This window comes from Vulpes lagopus, chromosome 7 (genome assembly GCF_018345385.1).
Source record: "Vulpes lagopus strain Blue_001 chromosome 7, ASM1834538v1, whole genome shotgun sequence".
In the NCBI taxonomy this organism is placed as follows: Eukaryota; Metazoa; Chordata; class Mammalia; order Carnivora; family Canidae; genus Vulpes; species Vulpes lagopus.
The window spans coordinates 26,523,367-26,537,524 of record NC_054830.1 but is presented as its reverse complement, the minus strand read 5'-3'; the positions used below and the strand labels follow the sequence as shown (position 1 = coordinate 26,537,524).

The 14,158-nt window shown below is 38.6% G+C and overlaps 1 protein-coding gene and 1 long non-coding RNA gene across 13 annotated transcripts in view; one reads left to right on the top strand and one right to left on the bottom strand.

The window, feature by feature from the left end:
• The window catches only part of LOC121495662, a 171,602-nt gene extending 158,291 nt beyond the window's left edge, over window positions 1–13,311 (bottom strand). Inside the window, exon 1 of the long non-coding RNA XR_005989033.1 lies at window positions 13,224–13,311. This is a non-coding gene — a long non-coding RNA (uncharacterized LOC121495662). The remainder of the gene's footprint in view (window positions 1–13,223) is intronic.
• Window positions 13,312–13,440: 129 nt separating this feature from the next.
• CFAP20DC (CFAP20 domain containing) overlaps window positions 13,441–14,158 on the top strand; it is a 241,375-nt gene continuing 240,657 nt past the window's right edge. For all 12 annotated transcript variants that reach the window (XR_005988931.1, XM_041762017.1, XM_041762021.1 and 9 more), the window contains exon 1: window positions 13,441–13,757. Coding sequence is in view for 11 of the 12 variants with exons in the window: in XM_041762017.1 (XP_041617951.1) it covers window positions 13,737–13,757 (21 nt within the window). In the remaining variant the exon portion in view is untranslated. The remainder of the gene's footprint in view (window positions 13,758–14,158) is intronic.

Here is a 14,158-nt window from a genome sequence, read left to right as displayed (position 1 = left end):
AAAGTAAATCATAATCTGCTTTATAAAACAATAAAATAGGCTATTTTTAAACTGTGAATGTTTAAGGATTTTTGACAAAGCATGAGAAAGGTAAGTTTCCTAACAGACTTATAGTAACAAATACATTTTGTCCTCTGTCCTTTGATTTGAAGATTAAATTGCTGCATAATTTTGACCCTTTGTAACTCTTTGCATTAAAATTTTCACTCTTGCCTTCAATTGTAAATTATCCTATAGTTTCATAGAACTATGGCAGAAGAACATTTCTTCTAAAGTTCACCACATATACATTCCTATTCATAATACTGGAACAAAAAAAAAGTCATTTACAGTCTGTATAACCAGTCTCCAATATTCAACTAAACTACATTAACTTAAGGCTCTCACAGACCAAAAAACAAAACAAAACAAACAAACAAAAAAACACCTGTTTTGCTTTTATTCATACTGGTGGAAAGGTATTTTATAATTGTAACCTTCAAAAGAGTCTGCATACTAAAATTTCATTCAAGAATATAAAATTAAATTTCAAATAATCTAGGAAAATGTAGTAAGAGTGTACATGGTTGCTTCTTTATGAATTATACATTGTCTTTCATTAAAATGGATCATACAGGGGTGCCTGGGTGACTCAGTCAGTTAAGTGTCTGACTCTTGACTTCAGCTCAAGTCATGATCTCAGGGTCCTGAGAGGTGTCAGACTGTTCAGTGGGGAGTCTGCTTGAGATTCTTTCTCTCCTTCTTCCTCTGTCCCTCCTCCACTGTGTTCTCTTTCTCCCCACAAAATAAATAAACCTTCCTTAAAAATAATAAAACAAAAAAAAATAAAATGGATCATACACTTCTCTTCCTGTCTAAGCATAATCCTTCTACCTCTGTGCTAAATCTCATTTACTTCTTCTTTTTCAGGGATCTCCTGATGATTATCTCTCTCCTCTATATGTTCAAAATCCAAGTCTTTCGCATTGGGAACAAATAATAATTAAAAACTCTGTAAACTGCCTAGCACTAGTTATTAAAGTTTCTCTATTCCCTTTCATTACCAATTTTCTTGCTGTCAGCACTTTTCTTGCCAATCACTCCTCAGTCTAGGGTAATCGGTCTTCTTTCTGAATGGCTCCAACAAAGTAATCTTGCAGAGGTCACTGCTGATCTCTATGTTACTTTTCAAGCCTTATCTTATTTGACACCTTAGAACTGTAGGCATTTGCTGACCTATTCCTTTCTTGAAAGACCTTTACACCATTGGCATAAGAGTCACCAGATACGTGTGGTCTTTCTCCTACTTTTTTGACTGCTCTCTCTTGATCCTTTACCCATTTTCTTACATGTCATTTCTGGCCAAGATTTCTTTTCTTCTCACTCTAGAGTCTCTCTGGTTTTTCTATTCCACTATCTCAGTCTTTACCATCTGTATTTTGATAACTCCTGATTCTATATCTCTAGTCCAAATCTCCATTTTGGGCTTTAGAACCACATACTCAACTGCCTATTCAATAGCTCTAATTATATGTCCCACAGGTTCCTCAAATTTAGTTCATCTTAATTTAATTCAGAATATACTCTTCCTCATGTATGACCTCACCATTCACCCAGTTATCTAAGCAATAAGCTGACAGGATCCTTAAATCCTCCCTTTTCCTTATGTTACACATCCATTCAACCACCACGCAGGGCTTTGTAAGCTGCACCTTTGCCTCAATAGCAATAAAAAATCACTAAAAATCACGTAAGCAGTAAAGGGACAAGATCATATTTGTACAGTAAGTAGAAATATTACTACGTAATTGAGGATCAGAAATTATTTTGACCTGAACTGTCGTAGAAAACATGAAGGAAATGACACTTTAATGAATGCATGTGCCAAATACAAAAACACATTGAGGAAGAGTGTTTTTTCTTTAAACCAAGTGTTAAACACACTAAAAATGACAAATATTTTTATCACTTCAGAAAAATCTGTTCACTTAGCAGTGCTGTTTTCATCCAATACCCTATTTTCCCTGTCTTTAGCTGATTGGATTACCTGTGGATATGTGACTTCAGAAAAACCTTACCACAGGGGCGCCTGGGTGGCTCAGTTGGTTAAACAATCCAACTCTTGGTTTTAGCTCAAGTCATGATCTCATCGGTTGTAGAACTGAGCTCTTCCTAGGAGAGGGCTCCTCACTCAGCAGGGAGTCTGCTGGAAAGATTCTCTCCCTCTGCCCCTCCCTGCCCCTTGCCCTGGCTTGCCCATGTTCATGCTGTCTCTCTAAAGATAAATAAGCCTTTAAAAACAAACAAACAAACAAACAAAAAAAAACACTTTACCATAGACTGGATTAAGACAATTAAGACCTTCTCTACTAGGCGCATAGAATGAGGATAGCTAGTCTCTCTCTACCAGGTTCTTAAACTAATATTTTTGTTGAAAAAGCAGAATTTACATTTGATGAGAAATTTTTGAGTACTATATACTTAAATAAAAATCTCAGAGAGAATATAGTATTAGAAAATGTGAAACATTCTAGAAAATAAATACCTTTCAAACAAACAATTGACTTCTTAGAAATCCTACAGAGATAATTTTTTAAAATTAGGACAAAGATCTGAAGAGGGACAATGATGTTCACTACTGGGTTATTTACAAAAACAAAAATTTTAAATAGCAAAAAATTGGAATAACTATATGTTGAACAATAGAAAATTGTTTAAGGATATACACAAAACATTAACAATGTTTATTACTGTGTAATGATTTTCCTTTTGCATTTTTCAAGTTTTCTAAACTAAGTATATATGCCTTTTCTAATCAGAAACAAATAAAAAAAAACTCAACAGAGAAATCTCCTCACCACTTTAACCAAATAATCAATCTTGACAACAATGGGACAAACTGATATTATTTATCTCTAAAAGGGATGCATTATATCACTCATGTAGTGATTTTTGCCCGAAAAGTTTTTTTTTTTTTTAAGATTTTTATTTATTTCTTCATGACAGACAGGGAGAGAGAGGGGCAGAGACACAGGCAGAAGGAGAAGCAGGCCCCATGCAGGGAGCCCGACACGGGACTCAATCCTGGGTCTCCAGGATCATGCCCAAGGCTGAAGGCAACACTAAACCGCTGAGCCACCGGGGCTGCCCTGCCCTAAATGTTTAATTTAGTCATGAGAAAACAATCAGACAAACCCATATTGAGCAACATTCTACAAAACAACTAGTGTGAACTATCCAAAATGCCAATATCTTTAAATACTCCAATTCTTTTAAATTAAAGGAGACTATAATTACATTATAACTAAATTCAAAGTATGATCCTTAACTGATCCTATGTGGAAAAAAACAATTGTTAGGAGAACTGGAAAAATATGAATATAGGCTATATATCAAAATACACTATTTAATATTAAATTTCTTGAATGTGATAATGATATTGAGGTATAGCATCCATGTAGGGTCATGGCATAAAATGGTATGTAACAGATTATCCTTGTTCTTAGGAGATACTTGCTATTATGCTATGTATTTAGCAGTAATGTGTTACGATGCCTGTACATTAACTTTAAATAATTCAGGTAAAATAGACATGCCTGAGCATGCACACACATGCATGCATGCATGCATGCACACATGCACAATTATTAATACCAGCACTCTCAAGCTGTTTCTAAGGAGCCTTTTTTTAGACATTTTTTCCTAATCAGTCCCCCTCTTCCCACAAAAACGTTTTTAATTGTGGTAAAAAAAAAACCATAAAATTTATCATCTTAAGCATTTTTAAGTGTCCAGTTCAGTATTTTTAAGTATATTCATATTGTTGTACAATCTCCAGAACTTTTTTATCTTACAAAACTGAAACTCCATACTCATTAAACAAAACTTCCAACATCTCCCTACTCTACCCATTCCTTAGCTACCTTCATTCTACTTTCTGATTCTATGATTTTGACTGGTCTATATTCTTCATAGGTAGAATCATATAGTATTTGTGTGTGTTACTCGCTTATTTCATATAGCATAATATCCTCAAGGTTCATCACGTTGTGGCATGTGTCAGAATTTCCTTATTTTTAAGGCTGAACAATATTCCATTGATTGTATACATCACATTTTGTTTATCCATTCATCCATCCATCCATGGACACTTGGGTTGATCCATTTTTTAATATAGTGAATAATGTTAAGAACATGTGTGTAAAAATATCTCTTCAAGATCTTGTTTTCAATTTTTTTGAATATATACTCAGAAGTGAATAATACAGTAATTCTATACTAATTTTTTGAGAACTGAATACTGTTTTCCATAGTTGCTACACCATTTTATATCGCCATCAATAATGCACATGGGTTCTAATTTTTCCACATTCTCATCAACACTTGTAATTTTATGTGTTTTGGATATGAGCTATCCTAATGGGTGTGAGGGGATAGTTCATTGAGATTTTGTTTTGTTTTGTTTTGTTTTTCTCATTAAACTTTTGTTTTAATGGGTCTCAAAATTCTGTGACAGATTTTTGGTTAAGTTGTTTCCATTAAAAAGTACTTATTTTAAAAACTAATAACTTAAAACTGCAACACACACACACACACACACACACACACAAATGGTCCACAAAACATTCTCCTTTCCTTCTGAAGGTTTTACAGTGTATTGTTATCATTAACCAGGCTTTTACTATTAAACTTAAATGGCTAATTGACACAAACAGTTCTGAGACTGTTCTTCCACCACTGATTAAGACTGGGGTGGCAGGTATTGGGGATAATATTCATTTAAGCTTCTGAGCTTTCTGGGCAGACTTGGTGACTTTGCCAGATCCAGCTGCCTTCTTGTCCACTGCTTTGATGACACCCACAGCAACCGTCTGTCTCAGGTCACAAACAGCAAAATGGCCAGAGGAGGATAGTCAGAGAAGCTCTCAACATGCATTGGTTTGCCAAGAACCATATCAACAATAGCAGCATTCCCAGATTTCAAGAACTTGGGACCATCTTCCAGCTTTTCTCCAGGAACAATGATCTATGTTCTCCTTTAGCTCAGCAAACTTGCAAGCAATGTGAGCTGTGTGACAATCCAGCACAGGTGCATATCCAGCATTGATTTGGCCTGAATGTTTCAGGATAATCACCTGAGCCGTGAAGCCAGCTGCTTCCATTGGTGGGTCATTTTTGCTGTCACCAGCCACAATGCCATGACGAACATCTTTGACAGATACGTTCTTGACATTAAAGCCTACATTGTCCCCAGGAAGAGCCTCACTCAAAGCCTCATGGTGCATTTCCAAAGACTTTACTTCAGTTCTAACATTGACTGGAGCAAAGGTTACCACCATACCAAGCTTAAGAACACCAGTCTCCACTCGACCCACTGGGACAGTACCAATACCACCAATTTTGTACACGTCCTGGAGAGGCAGATGCAAGGGCTTATCAGTTGGACAAGTTGGTGGCAGAATGCAATCCAGAGCTTAATGTAGGTGCTGACTTCCTTAACGATTTCCTTGTATCTCTTCTGGCTGTAGGGTGGTTCAGTGGAATCCATTTAGTTAACACCAACAATTCGTTGTTTTACACCCAGTGTGTAAGCCAGAAGGGCATGCTCACGGGTCTGCCCATTCTTGGAGATACCTGCTTCAAATTCACCAACACCAGCAGCAACACTCAGGACAGCACAGTCAGCCTGAGATGTGCCTGTAATCATGTTTTTGATAAAGTCTCTATGTCCTGGGGCATCAATGATGGTCATATAATACTTGCTGGTCTTGAATTTCCACAGGGAGATATCAATGGTGATACCACGTTCATGTTCAACTTTCAGTTTATCCAAGACCCAGGCATACTGGGAAAAGGCTCCCATCTCAGCAGCCTGCTTCTCAAATTTTTCAATAGTTCTTTTGTCAATCCCACCACATCTGTAGATCAGATGGCCAGTAGTGGTAGACTTGCCCAAATCTATGTGTCCAATGATGACGATGTTGATGTGAGTCTTTTCCTTTCCCATTTTGGTTTACATTTAGCAGTGGTTTTCATGACACCTGTGTTCTGGTGGCAAACCCATTGTGAAAAAGCCATTGAGATTTTGAATTGCAATTCCCTAATGATTAGTGACGTTGAGCAACTTTTCATGCACTTATTGGCCATTTGTAGATCTTTTCATCAAATCTTTTGCCCATTTTTAAATTGAGTGACTTGTTTGTTGTTGTTGCTGAGTTGTAGAAGTTCTTTGTATATTCTAAATATACACATTATCAGAGAGATGATTTGCAAATATTTCTTCTCCTTCCATAGGTTGCTTTTTCACTCAGTTGATCATTTCCTTTGATGCACATATATTTTAAATTTTGATGTTGTCTAATTTGTCCTTTAACTTTGTTGCCTGTGCTTTTAGCATCATACCCAAGAAATCACTGTCAAATCCAGTGACATGAAGTTCTTCCTCTATGTTTTCTTCCAAAACAGTTTTATAATTTCACATTTTATGCTTAGGTCTTTGATCCATTTTGAGTTCTTTCTTTCTTTCTTTCTTTCTTTCTTTCTTTCTTTCTTTCTCTTAATGTAGCATAGGGTAAGGGTACAACCTCGTTTTTTTTGCTTGTTTGGTTTTGTTTTTGTTTGTTTTGTTTTGTTTTGTTTTTTTGCATGCAAGTATCCCATTTTTTGTAGCCTTCTTGAGTCAAAACTAACTGGCTTTAGGTTAGGGATAGTTAGGTTAAAAAATGGCTACTGGGATCTAACTTAACTTTTTCTGACAAAAGAAGAGCATTTATATATTTTAAAACCAACTGGTAATAAATATCAGCTCACTTCACTTAATCCTTTCAAAGATGCATTTTACAAATATGTTCATTTATCTCAATCTCAGTGCTTACTTCATAAAACTGTTTTAGAGAAGCATTCATACCTAAATATTCAATGATGCAACTGTTTGTTTGTTTGTCTGTTTTTCCCCTGGGAAAATCATCCAGTAGTAGCTAGTTTTGGAAATTTCAAGTTTATACATGAATTTTGAATTATTTGGTCATCTAAAGATACAGGCAGCAAAGCATCACTTTAGAACCTCATAGACTAGAGAGGTGAAAAATATTTACCATCAGTTAAATCCTCAAAATCTTTCCCCATACCACACATGCTTGAAAAAAGAAGATATCACTACTCTCAAATCAAAAGCAAAATCAATAACTCAGGTATCACTAATTTTTCTCAACCCCTTGGAACTGTAAAATAGTTACAGTTTTGAAATTATTCTATCAACTCGGCATTACTGTCATTCATAAAGTTATTCATAATGCAGAAAAAATAACCATATGAGTGTTAAACATTTCTAGATTATTGTGTAGCAAAACAAATTCTGATCATCAAATCAATATCTTTTTTCCTTCCTATTATGCTAAATAATTTGATTAGGAACTGCAACCAAAATATAAACTACAACTATACTACAGTAAATGCTGTATATTCTTAGGTCAAAAGAATACTATTTCTTGTCAAATTGATAATCATAGGATGTAACCTGAATGACTACATTGCCATACAAAGATTCCACCACCCTCAAAAACTGTAGTCTATTCCATTTTAAATATCATCCAATATCCTTCAGTAACATTCATACACCACCAAATTACTTTCTTTGTAGAACAAAGACAAGCACTTTTAAAGCATGTAAAGTGACTTAATGTTGTCAAATTAAGTTAAGCAATGTAATGCAATTACTAAATGTACTGACTTCTTTAAAAATTGTAGAAATTAGAGAAAATGTTTCACTTTTATAATGTACATAAATAACTTGGTTTAAGCAAAATTGTTGGGCAGGCTGGGTTTTTTTTGTTATTTGGGGGTTTTGTTTGTTCATTTGGTTTTTTTTTTTTTTTTTTTTGGTGGCTAGGGCTGAAATTTGATAGCCATTCCTTTTTTTTCTTTTTTAAAGATTGATTTATTTTTTGAGAGAGGGAGAGAGCATGCACATGCACAAATGGAAGGGGAAGAGGGAGAGACAGAATCTCAAGCAGACTCCATGTTGAGTGCATGGCCTGACAACTCGGAGCTCAATCTCATGACCCTGAGATCATAACCTGACCCAAAACCAGGAGTCAGATGCTTAACGGACTGAGCCACCCAGGCACTCCTTGGTAGCCATTCTTAAAGTCATAGCCAAATCCAAGATTTTAGTCATGGCTTGCATTCATCCAAATCAAACAAGAGCATTTGAAAATTGGATCTCTTCCCATCTCTGGTTTTAAGCTCATATTGTTAAAGTAGCGTACATTCTAATTTTGCTTGACAGCCACCACTGTCAGTGGTTAAGCGTAGATTTCACCATAGACAAAACAACTTTGATCTGAGTGAGGCAGCCTTCAGAACTGCCCATTGCCTGGACAGGCCCTATCCTACATTTGTTAATCAAAGTCCAATTATAAGTCTCCTGAACTTGTGGAATTAGGAGGATTAGGAAATGACCCAATGACCCAATCTTTGGACAACTGAGCATTGGGATAATTACTTTCTCTCCAGGAGATAAGGAGATTGAAATAAATTATACTGGTTCCTTCTAGCCTTAAATTGAATAAACAGGTGATTAAAAAAAACAAAAACACCTGAGTAATGAGACTTAATGATGCACTATGATTAATCATTTCAATTCCATTACTAGCTTTTCCATTAACAGAAATTATTAATTCACTCATTTACCTTAATGTATTTTCAATTGTTTTCTTCTTGTTTTCTCAACACCAAAGCATGTGGCTGTCTTTTAAGAAATATTCATCCTTCATCTCCTCCCTTCTTCATTCACTCATTCATTCAAAGGAGGATTACTTTTTTGTTATATTAGGAACAAGGCTGAACTAGTATATCAGGCACTAGGGATGCAAAGGTAAACAAAACAGGCATGGTCTTTACTCTCTTGAAATTGACAGTCCAACAGAGATGGCCAATATGATAAGCACACTAAAATTTCAATTATTTCAGTAATGCTAATAGCAAAGATTTTCTACAAACCTATAAATAGGGGCACCTTGGGGGCTCAATGGTTGAGCCTCTGCCTTTGGCTCAGGTCGTGATCCTGGGGTCCTGGGATCAAGTCCTGCATCAGGCTCCCTGGAGGGAGTCTGCTTCTTCCTCTGCCTCCCTCTCTGTGTCTCTCATGAATAAATAAATAAAATACTTAAAAAAAAAAAGGACCTATAAATAGGGGGATCTGATCAAGTCAAGGAAAGAGAATGTGTCCCTGAGAAGGGGACTCTTGATCTAAACTCTGTTTACAGAAGTCAGCCCTAACCAAAGAAAAAAAGGAGCAAAATAATCTATTCAAGAAAACAGCACAAAGGCCTTACAGTGGAAGCACACATGTTGAACATGAACTAAAAGAAAACTCAATGTGACTAAAATAAAGGGGGGGTGTATATTGAGCCTGGAGAGGAAGACAGGTTGTATAGTCACAAAAAAGTTAGAAGCAAGAGACTGATATGACTAGATTTGTGCATTATAAAGATGACTCTGAAACGTGCAGATGGATTTGAAGGGAGGCCAACATGGTATATGAAGTAGGAGGCTATCATAGTAGTTCAGAGAAGAGCAAATCACAGGTAAATGAAGATACAGACTGGAGGGACGGTAGGTGGATTTCAGAAATATTTAGATAAAAACAAATAGATTTGGGTGATGGATTGGGTATGGGTAGTGTATCTAGTGCTTTATAAAAAATTACCTTAAAAGTTAGCAGTTTATGATAAATACCTCATAATTTTTGTGTCAGGAATCAGGGTACAAATTAGCTGGGTGCCTCTTACTCTGGCTTAGTCATAAGGTTGCAATCGAAGCACTGACCAGGGATGCATTTACCTTAAGGCTTGGCCAGGGAAGGATTAACTTCTAAGCGTACTTGTGTGACTGTTGATATCAAGTCCTCATTGACTGTGGACCAGAGACATCAGTTCCCTGCAACATGGACCTTTTAAGGGGGTACTCACAATATAGCAACTGGCTTTCTTCATGTAAGGATAAGTAGGGAGAAGAATCAGAGCAAGGGAGTGAAAGAAACCAAGCATGAAGGAAATCACAATCTTTTTGTAATCTAATGTTGGAAACGACATCTCAGCACCGTATTGTATTCATTAGAAACAAGTCACTAGGCACATGACACTTACAGGGGAGGTTACACAAAGGGCAAATATACCAGAAAGTGGGGAATCACTGAAGGTCATTTTGGAGGCTGCTGTATGATAGGGAGTGAGCGTGCAGGAGGCACTGTGGTATTAATGAGATTGGGAAGTATGGAAAAGGCCCAGGTTCAGATAAGTTATGTTTTGGACATGGTGAATTTGAAAAGACAAGGTACCTTTAATCCAATCAGCAAATATGTATTTATAAAACACCTACTATGTGTCAGGCACTACTTTAGTAGTTGGAAGTAGTTATATAATGATGAACACAGAAAAACCCTTGCCCTCATCAAATTTACCTCTGATAACTAAAGACAGATGATAAATATATGAACAAATAAATTTAGATAATGATTAGGGTAGAATGGAAACTAACACAGGATAAAGTTGTGAGTTTATTTTCAGCTATAATGTTAAAATATGCTTTTCAGAGACCCAAATAGATTGCTAGAAGACTTAGATGTGGGGATCCCTGGGTGGCTCAGCGGTTGAGCATTTGCCTTTGGCTCAGGACGTGATCCTGGGGTCTTGGGATCAAGTCCCCCCACATCGGGCTCCCTGCATGGAGCCTGCTTCTCCCTCTGTCTGTGTCTCTGCCTCTCCCTCTCTCTAATGAATAAAATAATAAAATCTTTAAAAAAACAAAAACAAAAAAAGACTTAGATGTTCTCTAGATTCCTCCTGTACTCCCACTGACTTTTGCTTCTCCTACAGCATTTTCTTTTATAATTTTTAAAAATATTTTATTTAAATTCAATTTTCCAGTATATAGTATAACACCCAATGCTCATCCCATCAAGTGTCCTCCTTACTGCCCATCACCCAGTTATTCATTCCCCCAACCCACCTCCCCTTCTGCAGCCTGTTTGTTTTCCAGAGTTAGGATTCTCACAATGATTGTCTTCCTCTCTAATTTTTCCCTACTCACTTTCCCTCCTTTCCCTATTAGTTCCTTTCACTACTTCTTATATTCTACATATGACTGAAACTGTATGATGATTGTCTTTCCCGATTGAGTTCTTTCACTCAGCATTATACCCTTCAGTTCCATTCACGTCGAAGCAAATGGTAGGTATTCATCCTTTCTGATGGCTGAGTAATATTCCATTATATATATATATATATATATATATATATATATATACCACATCTTTATCCATTCATCCTTAAAGCATTTATCTAAAAGTACTTGTGCAAGTCACCCTTTGCTAGGCCAAAAATGTGACCACCCCCCCACCTCCAAGATGCCCACATGTAAATGTTTCCTTATTTGGGAAAAAGGTCTTGCAGAGGTGACTAAGAATCTGCAATAAAGTGATAACCCTGAATTATCTAAGTGGGCCCTAAACACCATCATAATAGTCCTTATAAGTGACACTGAGGGAAAATACACATAGGAAAAGAAGAGGCAGTATGACCAAGGAGGTAGACACTGGAGAGAGATGCAGTCACAAGTCAAGGAATGCCAGAAGCCACGAGAAGCTGGAAAAGGCAAAGAGCAGATTTTCCTCCAAAGCTTCCAAAAGGAGTGTCACCCTGCTGACACCTTGATTTTGGACTTCTGGCCTCCAGAACTGTGAGAGAATAAATTTCTGTTAAGCCACCCAGTTTTTGGTAACTTGTTACGACAGCCACAGGAAACTAATAGACCCTTCCAATGTTATTCCTTAACAATAGATTCCTGGGATTTATCACAAGTTGTACATACTTATTCACTTATTAGGTCTTGCCCCTATTAATGTGTAAGTTCCATGAAGACTGGGCCTTCCTTGTACACCTAGCTTTTGGCATAGTGTCTAGACTATATTACATCCCTAGAAATTACCCATTAAATGAATGAAAGCATAAATGTTCCCCAGGAGATAACAAGCCTTATAAGACAAGAGACCATGTTTATAGGCCATAATTCCCAAAGCCTCCAGCACACAAGTCTTATCAAAAACTACTATTGTACTAGGTATGAGCTCTAGAAATCAGGGTTTCTGGATTCTAGATATTGTACTGCAATTTACAGGTATGTGGCAACCTCATCTTGGCCTTTGTACACACCTGGTATTAGATTTAGTGTGTTCAAATAGGTTTGTTCCTTATCAGTTTTTCTTAGCTCTGATAAGGAGCAGGTCCAGATACCATTCATTATTTTATGCTGTACATGATCCACAGTCATTGCATATTGTATGGAACACAAATTTTTTTTTTTTTTTTTTTTTTTTATTTAAGACTTCTGGGTGAGTTCGAATATCAGGCTCAGTCATAACTAAAAACTAACATTACGCCCTTCAGTAAATTTGTAATCAATTCTGAAACGAAATACTCTCAACTGAAAGGAGACTAATCTTTAACCTGTGAACATGAGAACTACCTGGCCTGGAGGAGGGGCTCTGTGAGAGGCACCTGGTCATTAGTAACACTATACCCCTGACCTAACTCCGCCTTGAGTAATAGAGCATCAGACAGAGCTTTAAACAAGCTCCACCACTTATGGAGCCATGTCATCTTGGAGAGGCCATTTCACCTGAGTCAGAAAGTGATAATAATACCTGCATTCTAAGAGTGGTTCTGACATAGAAACTAAACGAAGTAATCAAATAAACTTAGGAAAGTGCCTGGCTCAATAATGGATGTATTTTCAGCAAAAAAAAAACAAAAACAAAAGAACAATAACAAAAACACCACTTTTCTTTTTAAAGTGCCTGGCTCAATGATGTATGTATTTTCAACAAAAACAAAACAAAACAAAAAACAAAAAAAAACAAAACTTTTTTTGGGGGGGGAACACGTGCAGTGATTTTGAGTAAATACTTCTACTTCTTGAGCCTTCTAAACAACGAATGGGAATTGCGAGCTGACCCTCTTCGTGCCTCAAAGAAACAAGAGTTTGGGAACCTTCAAACCAAAGGCTACTTGAGGGTTCCATGATTCCATGACTCTTCAGCAACCTACCAGTTATCAGTGTTTACGAAGAGAGACCAGGCCGACGGGACAGGTTTTCTAGAAGAGTCCAGCACCTGCGGTAGCTAGCTCTTAAACAAGGCTCATTTTAGGCTTTTTTTTCCGCCCCTCCCAGACAGAGCTCACGACCTCAAGAGAGCACGGGGCACAGGTCGGGCGGGCCACCACCTCCACGAGAGTCCCTGAGTTGCCTGGGCAACGCCGACGTCACCGCGTAGCCTCCTCGGTCCGTCGGCGAGCAGCCCAGCGCAGCTCAACGCGCAGGCGCCTGGTGGGAGCCAATGGGAGCGGCCCGAAGGCGGGCGCCGCTCGGCCCCGCCCCTTTCCGCCGGAGCTCGGGGGCGGGGCGAGCGGGCGGTTGTCGGGGGCTCGGGCAGGGCGCCCCGGTTACGTAGGTTACGCAGGTTACGCGTCCGGCCAGTCCCCCGGGGCCGCCGGGAGCCCGCGCAGACCGCTGAGCCCTCGCTCAGCCGGGCGCCGCGATGGTGCGGGGCCGGGGCTCGACGTGGAGCTGAGGACAGTCGGGCCGACGCGCGAAGCCCTTCCCCGCCGTCGGGCTCGGGGGCTCTCGCCCGCCGGTTCCCAGCCGTCGGGGGCCCGCGTGACCTTCGTGCCCCCGCAGGCCCCGGGCCCCCCGCGGGAATGTTCAAAAATGAGTACCAGGTAACCCGAAACGGCGCTCCGACCTGTCTAGAGCATTCTCTTGGGGGACCTGGGTCGTGTTCAGGGTGGGGACAACGCTCCCACTCCCCATAATTGAGTTTTTTTGTTTTGTTTTTTTTGGGGGGGGGTGAGAAGGAAAAGTACTGGATGAGTGGTCGTGACCACACCCTCCCCCCTCCCCCCCAAAAAAAAAGACAAAAAGGAAAAGATTAAGCAAACGACGGTGTGGGCATAGGATTGGGCTTTTTTTTTTTTTTTTGGTTCCATCTCCAAGCCCCGTTCTTTTCAAAGCGTCTGGAGAGCCTGCGACTCCCGATTGAAATGCAGATCTTGCATTTATATTTATATTTTTGCATTTCAAGCCACAACCAGCGTGGGACCTCCTGGGTCAGAACTCGGAG